This window comes from Fukomys damarensis, unplaced genomic scaffold (assembly GCF_012274545.1).
Source record: "Fukomys damarensis isolate Sample0158 unplaced genomic scaffold, DMR_v1.0_HiC HiC_scaffold_32, whole genome shotgun sequence".
Taxonomy (NCBI): domain Eukaryota; kingdom Metazoa; phylum Chordata; class Mammalia; order Rodentia; family Bathyergidae; genus Fukomys; species Fukomys damarensis.
In genome coordinates this window covers 12,847,925-12,870,095 of record NW_022900944.1, presented here as the reverse complement: position 1 = coordinate 12,870,095, position 22,171 = coordinate 12,847,925, and the positions used below count along the sequence as shown (strand labels likewise).

At 35.0% G+C, this 22,171-nt stretch overlaps 1 protein-coding gene across 3 annotated transcripts in view; it reads left to right on the top strand.

The window, feature by feature from the left end:
- Window positions 1-22,171, top strand: part of Rbl2 (RB transcriptional corepressor like 2) — a 47,647-nt gene that overhangs the window by 7,749 nt on the left and 17,727 nt on the right. For 2 of the 3 annotated variants that reach the window (XM_010629476.3, XM_033757785.1), the window contains exons 4-12: window positions 1,899-1,963; window positions 6,628-6,756; window positions 8,955-9,115; window positions 9,199-9,263; window positions 9,889-10,075; window positions 13,903-14,069; window positions 16,613-16,722; window positions 18,114-18,217; window positions 21,201-21,338. In XM_010629476.3, coding sequence (XP_010627778.1) covers window positions 1,899-1,963; window positions 6,628-6,756; window positions 8,955-9,115; window positions 9,199-9,263; window positions 9,889-10,075; window positions 13,903-14,069; window positions 16,613-16,722; window positions 18,114-18,217; window positions 21,201-21,338 — 1,126 coding nt within the window. The remainder of the gene's footprint in view (window positions 1-1,898; window positions 1,964-6,627; window positions 6,757-8,954; window positions 9,116-9,198; window positions 9,264-9,888; window positions 10,076-13,902; window positions 14,070-16,612; window positions 16,723-18,113; window positions 18,218-21,200; window positions 21,339-22,171) is intronic. The other variant, XM_010629481.3, reaches the window with a different exon arrangement.

Sequence of the window (22,171 nt, the reverse complement as noted above, 5' to 3'; positions counted from 1 at the left end):
TTTTTTTTTTTGTGTGCCAGGGATGGAACTTGGGTCCTTGTGCTTGTGAGGCAGGTGGCAGCACCACTGAGCTAAATCCCAGCCCTAGAAAATAAAATTTTTTTTATGGTAAACAGACCTTTATTAGTCTGCCCAGACGGCACTTTCGGAGCCAAGTAGCTCTGAGAGGCAACTGCTCAGGGGCTGAGGTAGTTTTATAGGGTTTTTTGTTTGTTTGTTTGTTTAGAAAAAAAAAAAAAACCCATAGGTTCTTTCTTTTGAGGATTTATAATTTAGACAGGGAAATGAGGCAGATATGAAGTTTGAACAGTGTAGCACATTATAAAAGGCACACAAATGCAAATATATAGGAATAGGGTTTCTGAGGTAAAAAAAAAAATCTGGGTAAGCTGGGTTATGGTTACATGGAGTAAGTAGAAATAGGTTTAAAATAATGGGCATGATTCTGTCAGGTAAAATTGGGCCTTTTTTTTTTTTCTCCCTGGTACTGGGGATTGAACCCCAGCCTGTTTTTTTTTGTTGTTGTTTTTGTTTTTTTGTTTTTTTGAGACAGGGTCTCACTATGTAGTTGAGATTGACCTGGAACTCACTATGTAGCCCAGGGTGGTCTTGAACTCACAGTGATCCTCCTGCCTCAGCCTCCTGTGTGCTGGGATTACAGGTGGGTGCCACCATACCTGGCTCTGTTTCATTTTTTAATTTTGAGACCGGGTCTGGGTAACTCTGGGTAAATTGCTCTGGCTGGCTCAAACTTTGGATTTTTCTGCTTCAGCCTCTTAGAGTGCTGGAGTTACAGGTGTGAGCCACCACATCTGGCTAGGAAATTATAGAGGTTCCTGTGTAGAGGAAATCATAATAGGGATGTGAGCAAAGAGAAAATTTGGGACCAAAAAGGTAGTCAGGTTTCCTCTTGACTTCTCAATTTATAAAGCCAGAATTTAGAGTGGCTTACATGTTGAACTAAAGCATTTGAATTTTCTCTTGGTACACAATCAAAATTAAAAATAGTGTGTCTTGTGCTATGGTGGGGAGGCTACTTTATAGAGTAAGTACTAAATTAAGTGTAGTGAATTAAGTACTGGTGAATTAAGAATAGTCTTTTGATTGGTGAAAGAATACGCCCAGAGGAAGCAAGTAAATCTAGCTAATGATTGTGCTGGAACTAAGTTGAATCTCCTGATCCACTCCAGAGTATTTTGCTCTTCTTGGCACCTTGTTAGAATGAGGCTGTTGGAATATGGAGACCACAGATGCCTTGTGTAAACATTGGCAGAGGTTTTGGTAGAAAAGCCAAGAAAAAGCAAGTCTAAAATTTCCTTTAGCAGAAAAGTTGGAAAAATACAGCAGGTACTTTTTTTTGTTTGCTTTGTTTTTTTGGTACTGGAGATTGAACTTGGGCCCTTGTGCTTGTGAGGCAGGTGGCAGAACCACTGAGCTAATTCCCTGGCCCCAGCAGGTACTTTTAATGAATAGAAGTAAAAGGGATTATAGGAAGTCTAGAATTTACATGAAATGGCCTTTTATGATTTTACATATTCTTCAGTATCTTTAGGAAGAGAGGGTTAAAGTTCACCAGTTATGATAGAGGGGAAATGGGGAAATGCTTGATGGCTGATGTCATCAGAGCTATTTTTTTTCATTTTATTTTCCACTGTTGTTATCTTGGCCTCAAAACTTTAAAAATTCTTCAGAATTTTTTCTTTCTTTGATGAACTCTTTTCCTGGCTTACAGCTGTTAACTCCCAGTATTTGTCTGGGGCACACTGTGCACATTTGCCCTGTGAAGCTGAATCTGGTATTATGCCTCTAACTGTGGATTTTATTTCCTACTTAATTTGTTATCATTTGGGATGTCTACTTCTTTTGTTGTCTCATGACTTTCTTTTCTTCTTCCAAAGGCGACAGCCCTGTACCGTGTCTGAAATCTTCCATTTTTGTTGGGTGCTTTTTATATATGCAAAAGGTAAGAAAAGGGTAATATGTAGATATTAATTAGTTTATTTACATTTTCAGGTACTAATTTTATCAACCTGTAATATGTATCAAGAAATCCTCACTGGGAATTTTCTCAAGGGCTTTTTTGTTTGTTCATTTAAAAAAATTCATTATGTTTATTGGTACATTTTAGGTATACAGTATGATGACATTCATCATTGGGAATTTGTACCTTTACATGATGCATCTTGGTTCTTATTTTTTCCCTCATTCCTCTGCTCTCTTCAACCCCTCCACTCCTCCCTATTTACAAAGATTTTGTTTCCATTTTTTTCCTTTTCTTGTAGTTATTCTTTCCCTTCTTTCCTTTCCCCTGCCCCTCCCACTTCCTCTTCCTCTTTGAACCTTTTCTTCCTATTTTACATTATCTATTATACATTTTGATCCTTCTCATTGAGGCCATACTCTTTAAGTGAAATAAATAGGATGCATATGTGTAAATACCAAATAATTTCTCTGGTGTGAGAAACTGGAAGTGTAAATAAGGATCTGAAGGGTTTTAAATCCTAGATTCTTTTTAAAGTGTCACCTCTTTGTGAAAGGGTCTTTCGAATTTCTTTACAATGTCCAAATCTTCTCTTAGTAAATGGTGAATCTTCCTGGGTGCCAGTGGTGCAATGGATAATGCATCTGACTACATATCAGAAATAAATGGAGAATCTTTTTAATTATGTTCTTAGCATCTTTTTCGACCAAAGCTATTCTGAATGATGAACTGAAAACACCTCATTATGTTTATGCTTGTATTTTTAGCTATATTTTTCATGATACATGTCTTGTTCAACTAAGTGGGAACTAATCATCCCCAGAGTAGTTCAAATTACTTTTTCCATCTTATTCAGATAAATATACTTAATCAAATGCCTTAGACACTACTTGTTTTCTCTCCTTTGCTTACTGCATTTCACCTAAGATCTGCATTCATTTAAGTACATCTCTATTTTTTTGTTCTGTGTATTTCTATATAAAAAGAATTCTTGGTAATCTGAAGGAGAAAGAACAGTTGTATTGATTACATAGCTTGTTCCCTATAGAATATGTGACCTACCTTTGCCACTAAGATAGCCCAATAAAATGCAAAGTTAAAAACAAAATATCTAGAGATGGAGTCCACAAATACAGTATTGCCCCCTTATTGATGGGGGATACATTCCAAGACCCTCAGAGGATGCACGAAACCAGGGATAGTTCTGAACCCCATGTATGCTATTTTGTTCTTATACATACTTACACAAAGTTTAATTTATAAATTAGGTACAATAAGAGATTAGCAAAAATAATTTATAATATGTAAAATAGAACAATTAAAATTATAATGAAAGTTATATGAACATGATCATTCTATCTCAAAATATTTTCTTGTACTTTAGTTCTTAGCAACCTCAGCATTTTTTTCTCATTAAGTCAAGAATTTTTGCCTTTTTTGCTTGAAGAAAGCACTTCAGGGCTTCTCTTTGGCATAAGCAAGTTGTTGGCATCGTTATTTTTGCCCTTGGGATTAATCATTAAGAAAAATAGTGGGTATTTGGACAAAAGCATGGTTATATTGTGACAATAGATCTGATGACCAAAAAAAGCTACTCAGTGACTGGTGGAGGGGTAGAATAGATAGTGTTGAAATGCTGGAGCAAGGGATGAATCCTGTCCTGGGAGGGCAGAGCTGGATGGACAGAGCAGAACATGAGGGATTTCATCACACTACTCAGAACAGCACACAATTTAAAACCTATAAATTGTTTATTTCTGGAGTTTTCCTGTTAACAGTTTCAGACCACAGTTAACTGTAACTGAAGCCACAGAAGGCAAAACCATGGATAAGGAGACAATACTGTATAGGGATACTCTCATTATGAGATTAACCTCAATTTACTCATTTTAAAGATTAGGCAACTGATACCTGAAACTAGCTGCTAGGAACCAAGCTAGGATGTGAACCCATACTAATGGCTCCTGGTTTCCTTCTGAATGTGAAGGCCTCTGGCCACTGATCTCCAGGTGTGATTTGATTAATTACTGCTGTTCTGACTAGTTGAGGATCATCCTTCTTTTTCTAAGCTCTGTCCTTGATTTGAATGAAAACCTTTTCCTCTGTCACATGTGAGCTGTTTGATTATGCTTTTCATCACACTGGCAGCTTTCTTTAGAGAAGATAAAGTAGTATGATCAGGAGCGTGAAACAAAGAAAGGTGTAACAGTAAATAAACTTTTTATAGCAGCTGGAACAAGTTTTAGCTTGTGTGGCTGGTATTCTATAGGATAGTAATTTTCTCATATGATGTGTTTGGCAGGTATGTTTAACTTCTAGGATTTTAAAAAACTTTTGTATATGTTTAGGAATAAATTTATTTGATACTATATTAAACTATTGAAAAATAATTTTATAGTTTGTATGTTGTTTTTACTTGAACAACTGAGGTGGCGTATTTGTCTCGGCAACTAGCTCAGTATTTTGAATGTTATCTTATGCAGTTTATAATTGATCTGAGCCAGGCGTAGTGGTGCACGCCTGTAATCCCAACACTCAGGAGGCTGAGGCAGGAGGATCGCTGTGAGTTCAAGACCAACCCTAGGCTAGTGAGTTCCAGTTCAGTCTCAACTACATAGTGAGACCCTGTCTCAAAAAAAACAAAAAAATAAATAATTGATCTGAAAAACCTTTATTTTTGAAAAAAAATTTGAGTGGGAGCCTCGCTGTATTACTCAGGCAGTCCTCAAACTTATGATCCTCCTCCTAAGCCTCAGAAGTAGCTGAAACACACCTCCATTATGATCTTTTATGACGCACCAGGATTTGTTTTTTAGTAGTTTAATTGATTTATTTTGGAGGAAGTTAGACTCTAGCCACCTTTCTCATGACTTTATCTGCAGCATATGAAGATACCAGAGTATTTTATTCCTAATAAATAAATTGTTTGCCTGCTATCTTTATTGACTTTGTATGACAAGTACATACAAGTTACAGAAAAGTTTGGGCTTGTCAAATGAAGACCAATAGGGGCTATTTCCTGTTTTACATGAAATCTCAAATCTTCTCATTCCTAATAAGCCAAGTCTAGAGGTTAAACAGCTTCCCTTTTACCTGTTATATTTGGTGATTGAAAGATAAAATACCTCACAAAGTGAGATTTATAAGGTCAGTACTTGAAATAGAAAGTAAACCATACTGGGACAGTCCTGGAATTTAAATTAGAACTTGATCTTCAGGAGCATTTCAGTTTTTTGTTTGAAGTTACAGTGCTGCTGGTTTTTCTTTCTATGGCAAGTACACATCAGTGACAAGTTTAGGCTTGTCAGTGTGATGGGCTTTGTAGCTTGAAACCAGTACTACTTTCTGTTTTATATACGAGGAGTTGAGTCTATTTGAATATTAAACCTCTGTACAGTAGAATCACGCCAAGTTAGTTTGTTCATATCATGTAAAATTTAATCTATTAATAACCATTTGCTTTTCTGGCAGCAGAAGGATTTTTTATCTATTTAATTCATTAAAGATGATTTGTTAAATGTTTCTATCTATACAAAAAAATAAAAAAAGAATTGCATACCTGATTAGCTGAGGTAAGTGGTGGTAACTGTGGAAGAAAGGGGGGAAGACCTTAAACAAAGCCAAAGGGGGTTAGTTGTGTGTGTGTGTGTGTGTGTGTGTGTGTGTGTGTGTGCGCGTATACATGCATGTATTTGGGTGAGGCAGTAAGTATGAAAATGCCAAATTTTGAATAATTCTTTGACTTTCTGTTATCTATTTAAATTGAATTTATCTGATATTATAAGAACATAAAATCAATACAAAGCATATATGTGCAGTATTGTAATTAAAAAGGGACAGTCTTGATGTTATTAAAAAACTTAGAAATACTTCTTAATTTCTAAAATTAATAAAACTATATGTAAAAACAGCTTTTAGTGTTAGGCTTAAAATAGCACTACAGAAAGGAAATGCTTTTGGTTTAGGTTTAGGTTTCTTATAGCTTTATTATCAAGCATTGACAATTATCCTTAGAATAGCAATTCTAGAATTTACATATCATTAGTTGCATTAATTTATATGAGCTTATCTAGTATTACTATATAAAAGAGTATTAGAAATGTTACTGTTATGAGTTTGGTTAAGGGTCCTGGTCTAAGAGTATACATGAGAAAAATAATTATATGAATCTTTATTCAGCTATCCCCTTCTATTTCTAGTAATTTTCTTTTTAAATTTAATTTTAATTTATGTCATTGTACATATATTTTCACGAACTTGTAGTATCTGATAGTTTATTCAAAGTTTGTTATAAAACTTTTGTACACTTTGAGATAATTTATAAATCTTTTTTTGTGTTCAGAATTGTTAAAAGATCAACGATAATAAAATTTTACTCAGCTATTAGGTACTTAATAAATGCTGATTTAATGAATATTGAGTGCATACCATTTTTGGTAAGGTTTCAGTTTTCATTACACTCATAGGAGTTTATTAAAATAGAAAACTAATGTCTGAAAATGTATATTTGCCAAAACAATGTAACTCTTGAGTCAACATTGTACAATGTTGAAAAAATGTCATTATAATCAAAGGAAGAAATTACAGTACCTTGAAAAGATTGTAAAGGTGATGGTAATTTAATTATAACTCTTCATAATCTGTAGGTAATTTTCCTATGATTAGTGATGATTTGGTCAATTCTTACCATCTTCTGCTGTGTGCTTTGGACTTAGTGTATGGAAATGCTTTACAGTGTTCCAATCGTAAAGAACTTGTGAACCCTAACTTTAAAGGTAAGTTTTCATATCAAAGATTTTTGGACAAGTCACATTTCTACATTGTGTTTACTTTTGGGAATTGCACATAATACAGGTTTTTCAGCCTCAGAGGACATGAATATTTGAAAGACTCATAATCGTAGTTACTGAGGGCATTTTTAATGAGCAGTCGAAATCTGTGTAGGTTTGTATTTTTGCAAAAAAGCAAAATTTAAAGTCTTCAATGACAACATAGTGTCTGAAATATATACACAGTTAAATATAGAATAGACATTTCGAAATTTAGAGCAGAAAAGATGACATTGAACCTGGTAGTATTTTTCAGTATCAGCAAGCTTTCTGTGTGGCACACTGTAGGAAGCAAGAAAGAATTTATTGAAAAAATCTCCAGTTCAAACTTTTTGCTGAGATTCAGACAAATTATTTATAGCTAAATGGATGGACCTTGAGACCATACTCTTAAGTGAAATAAATCAAACACACATGTTTAAAAAAACAAAACAAACTTTTTGTTGTAGAGAGTAATTATAATTTGAAAGTATTAAAGTGAACTTTGATCTCCTAAACTGACAGATGTATAGAAATGATCATTATTCTATGAATGGTATTGAATTCAGTGCCCAAATTATGATTTATGAAACAAATATTGAAAATATTTATAGAGCTGATGTATAATGCTGCTGGTATTTGGTAGGATTGTCAGTTTTGGCATGGTACCAGTTAGAATTTCACCTTGTCTCTCTATCCAGGTAGGTTTTTTTTTTTTTTTTTAAATTGAGACAGGGTCCCACTATGTAGTTGAGAATGACCTGTAACTCACTGTGTAGCCCAGGCTGGTCTTGAACTCACAGTGATTCTCCTGCCTCAGCTTCCCAGAGTGCTGGGATTACAGGCGTGCACCACCACGCCTGGCTTAGTCTTTTTTTGGGGGGGAGCGGTAGGTTTTTAATATTAGTGGATTTAATTACTTCAGTTGCTTCTGGTTTGATAAATTAATGTTCCTTGTACAGGTTGAGCATCCCTAATCTGAAAATCTTCAAAAGCTGAAATTTTAAAGTTCAACACAATGTTCAGAAAGTTTCAAATTTAGGGCTATGGATATAGCTCAGATTAAAAAACAATTTAGATTTTAGATTTTTGGATTATGGATGCTAATCCAGTAAAATCTATGCAGATATTCCAACATCCAAAAAGCTCTGAAATCTGAAACACTTCTAATCAAAAGTATTTTAGGTAAAGGATACTCATCCTGTCCTTTCTCTTATTCCTTCCTCTCTTTTGTGTTTCTTTTTGTGTATGTGTAGTCTGAGGAGTGAACCCAGGGCTTCATACATCTGTGCTCTCTCCTGAGCTGTACCTGCAGCCTTCCTTTTATATTGTTTTCTCTTGTTTTATAACAAGAAGCACTTGTTATAAGTGCTTCGGAGGGGCTTTTCTGTATTTCTTTTTCATCTTGTGGAAAGCCTATGTCAAGAATAAACTAAATACAGCTAGTATAATTAAATCAAAGTATATAATCCTTAAACTAATTTATTAAATGTTTTATTTTAGTATATGTTTGCAATATGTAATGGTTACGTTCACCATGGGAGTTGGTACATGTACATTTCATATCTTAATTCTGTTTACATCCCCTTCCTCTCCTTTCCTTTCCTTTGAACTGTATAATTTTTGAAATGTTTTTGTTTGAACGTAAGGCTGGTTTGCAAAACTATATTTGATTTTTATAATTTTTAGGTCATGGAGCAATATGCTAAAATTAATTTTTTAGTTTTCCCTTTTAACCATCTCCAGATGACTGAATGATTGAAATCTTTTTTTTTTTTTTGGTATTGGGGATGGAACTCAGGACCTTGCACTTGCAAGGCAGGTGGTGACACCACTGAGCTAAATCCCCAGCCCTGATTGATATCTTTTGAGTGCATATATTTTGTTTTTTCGGTTTTTGTTGTTGTTGTTGTTGTTGTTTTGGTACTGGAGATCAAACTCGGGTCCTTGCACTTGTGAGACAGGCGGCAGAACCACTGAGCTAAATCCCTGGCCCTCTTTTCCATTTTTTGAGGTATGTTTAAGTAGATTTAAATTAGGCTCATATATGCTACTTTCTATACATTCATATTTTAAACCGGCTTTATTATTTATATTTTTAGTTTATTTCAGTGTGATTTATCAAGTGCCAACTGATTTCTGTTTTATGATTCTATATCTCATAGGCCTATCTGAAGATTTTCACACCAAGGATTCTAAACCTTCCTCTGATCCACCTTGTGTCATTGAGAAACTCTGTTCTTTACATGATGGCCTGGTTTTGGAAGCAAAGGGAATAAAGGAACATTTCTGGAAACCTTATATTAGGAAACTTTATGAAAAAAAGGTTTGTAAGAAACAACACGAAAATGTTTTCTGGACAAAGTCTTGATTTCATATGATAATTCAAGATCTCTTCTTTTATCTTAGCTCCTCAAAGGAAAAGAAGAAAATCTTACTGGCTTTCTAGAACCTGGGAATTTTGGAGAGAGTTTGTGAGTGCTACTGTTATAAACGTGTTTTAATATTTTATTTTTTGTTTGTTTTTTTGTACCGGGGATCAAACTCGGGACCTTGTGCTTGCAAGGCAGGCAGCAGCTCCTCTGTGCTAAATCTGGGACCTGTTTTAACATTTTAAATTGTGTATCTATGAAACTTCAGAGTTTAGTGGCTTGCTTTTGTTTGTTTGTTTGTTTGTTTTATTGATTGTACTGTGAAATTTTAGAATGTTTTATGGGAAGAGGAGATAAAATGTCAACTTCTATAAGCACATATTTTAAATTCAGTGAACATTGTTTGACTCTTCTTAGAAGCTTTATTGGTCAGACTTTTGAATTATACATTTGGAAGCAAACCAGTTCTTTTGGAATCATACTGGTGAAAATGATGATGTAGAATGGAAATACTGAGGTCAGAGGCACCTAGCTACACTTACTGGGTAGTGAATGCACATCATGTTGTAAGCTTGCATCTTAATCCTTGACTTTTCGTAATTAACAGTTATCCCAGTGAAATGTAATTTTCAAAATGTTATTGAAACTTTTAATAAGAAATGAAATGAATGAACTGAAACATAACTGAGGTGATAGTACATATTGTCTTTTTTCTTTCATCCTATAGTAAAGCCATCAATAAGGCCTATGAGGAGTATGTTTTATCTGTTGGAAATTTAGATGAACGGATATTTCTTGGAGAGGATGCCGAGGAAGAAATTGGGACTTTGTCACGATGTTTGAACACTGGTTCAGGAACGGAGAGTGCTGAAAGAGTGCAGGTGAAAAACATCTTGCAGCAGCATTTTGACAAGGTGAATTGAGCCATGCCAGATGAGTGGAAATAGAGGAGCAGATAAGCTGCGGGTTCTGTTTTGTTCTCATGATACTGTATGTTTCAGAATACTGTGTGTTTTGCTTGTAGTATGGAGAAGAAAATCCCCATCATATGTCTCTCCCTTGAAAAAGTTACCTTATTGTTTTACTTTTTGCTAACATCACCTTTCAAAGGTTTTAGTTAGGTCTGAGAAAAAGAAAATTTTCTATAAATTTAAACAAATATGTCATGCTGATAAGCTTTGATTTTGAAAATGTAGGTAGATAGTATGTATCCTTTTGTATGATGAATATAGTGGGTGTTTAGAAATTTTAATTAATTTGAATTGGGGCCTTCATTTAAGAGACTGGGGAAACTAAAAATCTGTGTTTTTTAAGAAAATTGTTAAACTGAGTTTTGGGGTCATGCAGAGTTATTTCCAGAAGACACTTAGAGAAAGATAGACATATTTCTCTTTCCTGTGAGTTGCTTCAAACTTGAGAGTGTTTATTCATATAATAATATTTTGAAGATATTTTATAAGTCAGATTATGTCCTGGATATTGGGGAATACAGCATTGAACGAATCAGGCACCCATTCTAAAGAAGCTTATATTCTAGTTTGGGGAGATGGACAGGATAACCAAACAGTTAAATATATGGTATGTTGGATGATGATATAAGAAGAAAAATAAAGTAATTAGTAGTGATACAGAGTCTTGGGGGTAGGAGAGAACAAGTGGGCCTTGGTGTCAATGAAAAGGTAATACTAACAGAGACCTAAAGTAAGCGAGGAATAGCTGGGGAAGTGGATTCGAAGGCAGGAGATTAGCAAGTGCAAAGCCATGAGGAAGGAACATGACTGACTTTTTTGAGGAACAGTGACATTGTTAATGTGGCAGGAATAGAGTGAATGAAGGGAAGAATGGGCAGAAGTGGAAGGGGAAGCAAGGCATGAACTCATCACGCAGACCTGGGAAGGCAGTGTAAGGACTTTTTTCTCTGATTGAGATGAAAGCTTTTAAGAGGGCATTTTTTAGAATAGTGACTCTTGTGTGATCTGATGGATGTTTTTAAATGTCTTGTGTGCAAGTCAGGCTGGGAGCAAGGGCTAGAGAAGGGAGCTGGGAAGCTATGGGAGGAATTTTTGGTGGCTTGATTCAGAGAAATGATTGTATTCGGGTCACATTTTAGATACAGCACCCACAGGATTTATTGAACTTTTGGATTAAGGAGTGACAGAAAGAAATAAGGATAACCGTTGGGTGAATAGATAGTAGAGAAGCTAAAATCTCACACATGCCTTGTAAAGGCTCAAGTGAGCTGATCTGTTACCTCTCAATTCATCTCCTGCTGCTTTCCTTCTCATCCATTCTACTCACTCACACTTTCTCTTTCACTCTTTGGATATGGTAGGCATGCTGTCAAATCTAAGGATTTTCCCTTTCTATTTCCTCTGCCTAAACACTTCTTCAGGATACCCACAGGGCATACTTCCTTGCTTTCTCACTTCCTTCTGGTCTCTGATAACCTGACTGCTATATAAAATAATAGCCAATAGAGTCTCCTAACCTTCAGGACTTCCTTTCCCCTTACTTGCTGTTAGTATCCTCTTAATGTTTGTAGCTTTCTGACAGTAAGCAGATAGGTAGGTAGGTGGGTCACTAGGTAGAAAGAAGTATTTGTTATCTGTCTCCCTGCATTAGAGTACAAACTTCATGAGGGATATGACCAGTGTTGTATGCAGCGTTTATCCTATAGTGGGCATTTAAAAAATACTAACTGTCGATTTTTATTGAAGAAAAAGTCTAAGGAAAAAAATCAACAGTTACAGTTATCAGCATAGTTAACTTGAGATGTCTTTTAGGCATCCTACTAGAGTCCTCGAGTTGATATTTAGAAGTTAACATTCGTGTTCCGAGCAGAGGTTAGGGTTATGTGTAGAGTCGTGTGTCATCAAGGTATGGATGACTTTGAAAGGCATGGAATAAAGAGAGATGACCCAGGCATATGAATTGATAAGAGAATGAGAAAGGTCTAAGGACGGATCTCTTGAGCCACTCCAAATTTTATTGAGTTTTCACATGAAGAAGAAATGTTCCAGTATTTTTAACATCAACTTCATATTTATACCCAAGTTGAAGAAAGATTCCTCTTAGTCAAAATGCACAGGAAACTTTAAGCACATTTAACACCACTACCAAGAAGCTACAGGCTGACCTGAGGACTCTGGGCAGGAAGCTGTTTGTGGTTGTCATACTTAGTTTCTTCCGCAAAGCCAGTCCTGCCTGTGGGTGATGTGGTTACTTGCTGTTAGGTGCTGCTGATTCTTTACCTATCCTGCACAAGGTGTTTTTCTCTCCCAGTGCAGGCACTGGTTCATATAAAGAAGTTGACTGCAAGAAACCTATGGCAAGGAGCACCTTCTGAATTCAGTTAATCTATCCAAGTTTATTGACTTGATAGAATATTTTATATTTAAAATTTTTATTTTTATTATTTATTTCTTTTACGTTTTCGTTTTTTGAGACAGGATCTCACTGTGTATTCTAGGCTGGTTTTAAACTTGCCATCCTTCTGCCTCAGCCTTCTGAATGCTAGGATTATAGGCGTGTGCCACCACGCCCGGCTTTAAGAAGAATTCTTGAAATAAGTGAATATCTTTACTGCTGTCTGAAACAGAGAAATTGTGAAATTGTATAGATTTAATTCAGAAAGTATAAAGATTTATTTCTGTGATAAGTTTCTCGGCTGTTGTGCTAGATGTTTCTAAACATTTAACAGTTAAGGTAGTGTGGTTTCACTTGAATTAAAAGATAGTATTATGCAATCTCAGTTTTTGAAACATTAGAAAAGATGTTTTATTATTAGCAAAAGTACTCATTCTTAAATTCCTTTACACTAAGTCATGTCTTTTTCATATTTATATTCAAAAATGCTTATTTTGCTAAGACCTGTCTACTTTGGGGAAAAAAACTATGATAAATTCTAGTAACTAAAGACAGAAGGGGCAAGAAGACTGAAAAAGACTTTTCTGTATCAGGATAGCTTTGGGGGAATGTTTGTTTTCTGTTTGCAGCGAATTTGATACTTTTGATGGATGTTTGTTAAATTATAGGTTTTATTTGGGCCAGATTTAATTCACAGCTTTAATTTGTTGTTTGGTTTTTTGGAGACAGGGTCTCACTATGTAGTTGAGACTGACCTGGAACTCCCTATGTAGCCCAGGCTGTTCTCGAACTCACAGTGATCCTCCTGCCTCAGCCTCCCAAGTGCTGGGATCACAGGCGACAGGCGATTTAATTCACAGCTTTAATTTGTTGTTTGGTTTTTTGGAGACAGGGTCTCACTATGTAGTTGAGACTGACCTGGAACTCCCTATGTAGCCCAGGCTGTTCTCGAACTCACAGTGATCCTCCTGCCTCAGCCTCCCAAGTGCTGGGATCACAGGCGTGCGCCCCCATGCCTGGCTAACTTTTCTTTGTTTGTTTGGTCACAGCTTTAATTTGTTAATCTTCGAGTATTTGCAAAAAATGCTTAATGGGAACTGTGAAATTCTGTTTCTTAGAAGTGAGAGTGACATTCTTAATTTTTTCAAGTGTAATACTACTATCTTTGCTTTGAGCTTAAATTTTGAAGGAGCAGTAATAGGGAGATATACCTTAGTTTAAAGATTTAACTTTTAAGAGACAAACTTGCAGTTGGCTAAAACTCATATTGCCCTTTTATACATCGTTACATAGAATTTCTATTTCTGAAGTAATTTGAAGTCTTTCTGACCTAAAATACTTTTTAAATTTAATCTGCTTAAATTTCCTCTTTTAGTCTAAAGCACTTAGAATCTCCACACCACTCACTGGTGTGAGGTACATTAAGGAGAACAGCCCTTGTGTGACCCCAGTTTCTACAACTATGCACAGCTTGAGTCGTCTTCACACCATGCTGTCAGGCCTCAGGAATGCACCAAGTGAGAAACTAGAACAGGTTCTCAGGTGAGTTTGAGCCCTCTCTACCTTTTCAAGATTTGGTTGTTGATCACTTTCCAACTCCCTATTTCAGTTTTTTACTACTAGTGCCTTAATTTACCCACTAATTTTATATGAATTACATGTTCAGTTTTTTTTGTTTTGTTTTGTTTTGTTTTTGTAGCGGGGATCGAACTCAGGACCTTGGTCTTGCAAGGCAGGTGGCAGAACCACTGAGCTAAATATCTGGCCTGAGTTTTGCTGTTAATGTAGGAAATAGTTTTAGAAGAATAGGTAGACCATCTTTGCTTGGATTTCTTTAATGTGGTACAGGAGATAGTAACTAACAACACTAGACCCTGTATAATAGAGTACCAAACTGTCTTATTACCAGCTGTTCTATCCAGGAGTTTAGGGAAGGTGGTAGTGGGGTGGTAGTGAAAATACAAGTTGAAATAGGACTTCATGAAGACGATTGGATCTGAACAAAGTTCTAAAGGGAGGATCAGATTTGAAAAGTTTGACAGTTCCATGTGTTGATAAGGTAAAAGCAAAACAACTGCCTGTCAGTTTTGTAAGCTGTATAAAACACTGTTAGCCTGCAAAGAAAGTTAGCCATTTTGAATTCCTTTGATCTGCCTGAGATTGGCAGGAACATTAGTGAGTTTTAGTGAAAAGCACAGTAGACTTGTGTATAACTTTTGACATGTAGATTTGAAAAACCTGACTCACTAACTTACTAAAACTCTAGGATCCGATAACATAAACCTTATGCATCTCCCATTTGTTTCTGGTGGTATGGAATCAGGAAGACCCATAACACATTTCAGTAATTTCTCCCTTATAGCTAGGCTCATGAAATTTCAAGGATGACTACTTTTCCTTTAAATTTTCATGAAGTCTACTTTATTCATAAATTTGATTGTATTTAACACTCAACCAAGTATTTTGTATTTATGGCCTCTTGAAGTCATACTTTTCAGGTGGGCTACATTTGCCTTGAATTTAGAAGTATTTTACAAATACATTTTTAAAGCCTAAGCTCTAGATATCTTTCAGTTCTCTTTATAATCCCTAACCAAGCCCAATTTTTAAGATTTTTATTTATTAGTACATATTTGCAGTACACAGTGATTACCTTCGTCCTGAAGAGTTGGTACATGTACATAATACATCTGCAATCTCCTTATGCCCCCTTCACCTCCTCTCCCCCTACCCCTCCATCACTTGATTCTCTAAGCATAATAACTTTAATTTTAAATACCATTAGTGAGGTTAATTATTACAAATGAATGCAGTACTAGGTACAACCAAAAGGTCTTATTTTTTAAAAAGGTGTGTGGGTTCTAAATAAAATCTTGCCTGTATTATATTCAGTAATTATCTCTAGCAGGAGTATAACAATTTTAATTTTTTTTTCTTTTCTTTTCTTTTTTTTTCTTTTATTTTTTATTTTGGTTTTTTGAGACAGGGTCTCAACTATGTAGTTGAGACTGACCTGGAACTCACTATGTAGCCCAGGCTGGTTTCAAACTCACAACAATCTTCCTGCCTCAGCCTCCCGAGTGCTGAGATTACAGGTGTGTGCCACCATGGCCGGCTTAAATTTTTATTAGTAGACTTTGCAGTACGTAATGATTACATCATGAGGAGTTGGTACATGTACCTAAAATATCTTAATTCTTTTTAGTGCACTTTCCTCTCCCTCTTTCCCCCAATTTTCTAAACTTTTTACATTTTTACACTGAATATATATACTTATTTTCAAAATGAAAGCATAGTTGTTACAAAAGCCCACATGGTCATAATTTGTATAATGCTTTTATATTGAACATGTATTGCTTTCTAATTAAAAAAAAATCAGTGAAATACACCTCATTTGAGGGGTAAAATTCCAAAACAAATACAATAAAAGATGCCGCTAGCAGTTTATATGAGTCTAAGTTATATAAGTTTTATATAGCATAAGTTATATACCTCTTCATTTTATTTCTTCCAGTAGTTCTTACTGGGAATTGTACTGCTCTGTTAGGGAAGCAGCTGAGAGTCATTTTAGTACTCGTAAGGGCTGGGGTTATATAAGGCAAGTGGAGACCAGTCAGAGCATCACATGGGCCAGGCTAAAGCTAAAGCTACGGCTGCTAAACTTACTGCCCTACACAAAAAATGTTTTTCTTCACTCAAAATAGTAATTATCACCTTTGAAAAGGAAATATAGCCGGGCTTGGTGGCACACGCCTGTAATCCCAGCACTCGGGAGGCTGAGGCAGGGTGATAGGAGGATTTCTGTGAGTTCAAGACCAGCCTGGGCTATATATATATAGTGAGTTCCAGGTCAGTCTTAACTACATAGTGAGACCCTGTCAAAAAAAAAAAAAAAGCAAATATGGGATCTCCTGGATTAATTTGGAAAGTATATAGGCTCTCCTGAAATATTTGAGAATATTATGTATATATTGTCTATTTAAAGTATTTTATACTTATATATTAATGGAATTATAGGGATATAAACATTGTATCCCTTTGTGACTTGACAAGACTTTTACATTACATAATTTATTACTTTTGAGGACATGTTCCAGAGATCCAACCCAGGCTATTGCTAATAGATTGAAAGAAATGTATGAAATATATTTCCAGCATACCCAGCCAGATGAGGAATTCAGTAATTGTGCTAAAGGTAAGGTTTTATATTGTTTATTCTGCTCCCACCTTTGATGTTTAACTACATGGAGTCCTTTCTTGGTAACTGAATCAAAAACATGAGGAAAAGATTTATGATTTTATACTGAAAGCTAGAGTATGGCTGTCCATTTTTTTCTGTCATACAAGTAATTTCTGAACCCTTCTTGGAAAGAAAATTTAGACTAATAGCTTAATTGTGTTGGCCTTCTGGTACTTTTGTATTTATAAATTCTTCAGTTTTCATTTGTAAATGGGAAATTAAATAGAAATATCGTGTTTCTTCAACATAGTAAGTACAAGGACATGAGGTATACGGGTTAAATGTTCCTTATCTGAAATGGTTGGGACCAAAAGTGTTTCAGATTTTAGATGTTTTTGGATTTTGAAATACTGCATTAAGACAGTGAAATATTTTAGAAATAGGACCCAAATCTAAATAAAAAAATATTTAGTAATTCTATACAATATTTTCATTTATTTATTTATTGTGGTGCTGGAGCTGAAACCCAAGGCCTTACATGAACTAGACATGTGCTCTACTACTGAATTACACCCCCAGTCCTATACAATACTTTTAGCATTTTGACTGTGACCCATCATCTGAGGTCAGGGGTGGAATTTTCAATTTGTGGCATTATGCTGGTTCTCAAAAAGTTTCAGATTTTGGAACATTTTGAATTTTGGATTTGCACACTGGGGTTGTTCCACCCATAGCTGGTACATGACCAAATCTGGCTTGGGAATTGTCTGATGTTATGGATTGGAGCCAAGGATGTATGTGATAGTAAACCAGTGACATATCTCAGTCACCTTCCCATTATGATAACAAAATCACTGAAATGAGTAACTTAGAAGAGCTTTATTTAGTTTATTGTTTTTGAGGTTCCAGTGCGTGATTGAGTAGCCTCACTCCATTGGGCTCCTGGTGGGAATGAGTGGTGCAGCAGACTTACACCATGGGTCAGGAAGCCGAGATCAAGGGTCCTGCAGTCCCCATCAGGGCAAACCTCTACTGACTTCACCTCCTGGGAACCAAGCCTATAGCACTTGCTTGGGCCTCTGGGGACGTGCAGCCTCCAGTATAGCAAAATAGTGATTTTCTTCAAACACAGGAAAAAAAAGGTCTGACTCTTAGTAGAATGATATTACAGTTCTTTATATGCAAGTTTCATTTCATAATTTTAGAAAAGAGTGAATATTACCATGAAGAATATTAAGGAATTTCAGGGATAATGAAACAGCAATTGTAGGAAGGGTATATATCTGAAATATGGGTTTGGTTTTTAAGTTTTATTTTGTGGGTAGCAATTGAGGAGTGGGCCTTCATTTTCCACAATGTTTTTTTTCTTTGCATTTGATTTTTGTGTTGTTTCACTGTTTCTACAGAAATTGCCAGCAAACACTTTCGTTTTGCGGAGATGCTTTATTATAAAGTATTAGAGTCTATTATCGAGCAGGAACAGAAGAGACTGGGAGCCACAGATTTGTCTGTGAGTAAAATAATCTGTTGATCAGCACAACAAAACACAGCTGCACCCCCTGCCCCACGAGAAGCGAATCATGTGTGGCTTTGGGGAATAAGACTGGCACCTAATGAAGCTGGCCTTCTTACCTTCCACCCCACTCAGGTCTTCTCACTGAAGCAGGCCATGTATTATGATTTAGAGTGTCTGGAGCAGGAAGACTCTCTAGTCAATGATTAAAACACTCACACTTTACCTCATTGAATTGTTAAATGTCATAGAGTTTTTATTTAGGTCTTATATTAAAAAATAATCATTGATCAGATGGAATGTTGACATAAATATTCATCCATTCTTTGGCTAAGTTAATTATTTTTCCTAGATTTTATAAGTCAAGAAATATAGATTTTTCTATAAATGACACTTAGTTTTGATAATATCAACATTTTAAAATTTTTCTATAACTGTTTACAATTTTTATGTGTCAATTAAAAAACAATTTTTTGTTTTTTGTTTTTTTGTTTTTTGAGACAGGGTCTCAGTATGTAGTTGAGACTGTCCTGGGACTTACTGTAGCCCAGGCTGGTCTCGAACTCACAGTGATCCTCCTGCCTCAGCCTCCCGAGTGCTGGGATTACAGGTGTGCGCCACCACACCCTGCATAAAAAGCAGATTTAAAAAATAACCATTCTATGGGGCCGGGGATTTAGCTCAGTGGTTCTGCCACCTGCCTCACAAGCGCAAGGTCCTGAGTTTGATCTCTGGTACCAAAAAAAAAAAAAAAAAAGTTTCTAAAAAAAAAAATCATTCTATGAAGATGAAACTCTAGCAAAAATTAGAAGAGATCATTTTGTGAATTCAGGCGAAGAACATCTAACATATGTACTTATTACATTATAATTGAAAATAAAATTGTTAAAAATTATTTTTAAGATAACATTTTGGAAAAATTGTAAAATTGACCAATAATTATTCTAATTACATAATATTTTATGTTCATATATATGTTATATATGTGGCTATATAAATTTAAAGGGTTGATGATGTAATTTTTTGTAAAAGAAAGGTATATAAAATATAGCTTCAGTTTGAAAGCCAATATTAAGTGTATTCCTATATATTTCTCCAAGTAACTTACTTGAACTTAATTTTTAAAAAATCCCTCTCCCCGCTTTTCCTGTGGTAAATACACTTAACAAAACAGCATTTTTGCCTGCTTAAATTTATAACTAGGTGGCATTAAGTACATTAACAGCATGTGTAACCATCACCAGCCTCCATCTCCAGAACTTTTTTAACCTTCCCAAGCTGATTGTGAACCCATTAAACACTCCCTGCTTCCCCCAACTCCAATCCTGAGTAACCACTACTTTGTGTGTCTACCAGCTATTTTGTTTTTAGTGAATTTACCTATTCTGGGTATCTCATATAAGTAGAGTAATGAAATGTTCATCCTTTTATGTCTGGTTTATATCACATTTTGGGGTTCATCCACATGGCACCATATATCACAACTACTTTCCTTTTGTTTAAACATTTTGTTTACCTGTTCCACTGTCGAAGGACATTGGAATTGTTTGTACCTTTTGGTTACTATAAATATAGCTTTGGTGAATATTGGTGTACAAGTATCTGAATTCCTGTTTTCAGTTCTTTTGAGGTCTTATACTTAAAAGTAGAATTGCTAGATCATAAAGTAATTTCTTTTCTGTGCCAGAGATTAAACCTAGAATTTCATACTTACTAGGCAAGTGCTCTATCTTTGAGTGTGTGCTCAGCCTCATATACAATTTTATCTTACTTTTTAGGAACTGCTATGCTGTTTTCTTTGTTTTTGTTTGTTTCTGTTTGTTTGTTTGTTTGTTTTGGTATAGGGATCTAACTCAGGTCCTTGCACTTGCAAGACAGGTGGCGGAACCACTGAGCTAAATCCCTGGCCCCTGCCATGCATTTTCTGTAACAGTTTTAACATTTTAATTTCCACCAACAATACATAAGAGCCTCAGTTTTCTTATATCTTCAAATCATTTTTTTCCATTTTAAAAATAATATCCATGTTAATCAAGTGCACACCTGTACTCCTAGCACTCAGGAGGCTGAGGCAGGAGGATTGCTATGAGTTTGAGGCCAGCCCTCAAGGTCAGCTTGGACTACATACAAGACCTTGTCTAAAAAAGGAAAGAAAGAAAGAAAAGGAAAGGAAAAGAGAAACCTATGGGTATGAAGTAGTATCTCATAGTGTTTTTTGATTTGTATTTCCCTAATTACCAGTGATATTGAGTATCTTCCCCTGTCTTTTATTTTTGGAAAAACATCTATTCAAATCTTTTGTACATTTGTGAATTGGTTTGGTTACTTATTTGTTTTCAAATTGTAGGGCTTTTAAAAATTAATTTTGGATATTAATCTTTTATCAGATATATGATTTGCAAATATTTTCTTCCATTCTGTGGGTTTTTCACTCTACTGATGGTCGTAATGCAATTGTTAAATTTGAACATAAACAAGTTTTTTTTTGATGGTCTAATTTTTTTCTTTTGTTGCCTATGCTTTTCATACCTCAGTAAGTTTTAAATTCATAAATAATAAATGTTTAAGTAAAAATCATCTGTAATTATATTACCCTGTAATAAGCATAATGACTTTGGTACATGGTCACCTAGCCAGTCACCTGCTTACTTGCCTTTTTATAACTGTGGCCTGTTACTGTAAAATTTGTTTTATAAAATCTTTACACATCATTATTCTGTGCATCAGGGTATGTGCATTTTGGCTAAGGATATAATCTATTAGATATATTTCATAATATATTTTAAAAGATTAAATATTTAAAGGATCTCAATTTATATTTTTGATAAAGAATGAGCTTATAAAGTTAAAAGTTATAAGAAAGCAAGCACATATTATTAAATCAAAAAGCAAGTATTTCTTTTTTTTAAATTTAATTGGTCATGAAAAAACTAAAAATAGTAGACTAAGGGTATTAAATGTTGCTAACTTTGTTTTATAGGGTATTCTGGAACAAGATGCATTCCATAGATCGCTTTTGGCTTGCTGTCTTGAGGTCATCACTTTTTCTTACAAGCCTCCAGGGAATTTTCCATTTATTACTGAAATATTTGATGTACCACTTTATCATTTTTATAAGGTATATGAACTTATAAAGTTCTTATAAAGTCATCCAGTTCGTAATAACATCCAAATACATGGATTTTTTTTGTTGTTTGTTTGTTTGTTTGTTTTTGGCACTGGGGATTGAACTTGGGTCCTTGTGCTTATGAGGCAGGCTGCAGAACCACTGAGCTAAATCCCCATCCCCAAATTCATGAATTTCAATTACATATTTAATAATCCCCATTTAGGGAGCAGAGAAGAAATAAGAGAATCTTTAGACTTATATAAATTCTTTTAGTATGTAATAGTGTGAAAGCTATTTTGAGTAAAAGCTTCATTTGATTCTCATCCTTTCACCTAATATTTGCTATACTAAATAAACTTGTATAGCTGTGTTTTTTATTTTATAAAATTTTAATAACATTGAAAGTGTCTTTTAGGAAAAAATAATGTATTATATTTTATAGAGAGCCACAGAGGTACAGCATTGATTTTTTTTTTTTTTTTTTTTTTTTTTTTTTTTTTTTTTAGTGTTTTTGCCTTGATATTGACTTGGCATGTGGTCAAAACTAACTTCTGTAGTTTCACAGATTTTTAGAAGGTTTAATATGAAAATGATTTATTTACTTATTTTTATTTACCTTTTTTGGGTGTTAGGGATCGATCCCAGGGTTTCATGTATAAAGCATGTGCCTTATTACTGAGCTATACAACATCCCTTTAATATAAAATTTTAAAAGCTGGGTGTAGTGGCGCACACCTGTAATCCCAGCACTCGGGAAGCTGAGGCAGGAGGATCACTGTGAGTTCGAGACCAGCCTCTACATAGTTAGTTCCAGGTCAATCTCAACTACGTGAGAACCTGTG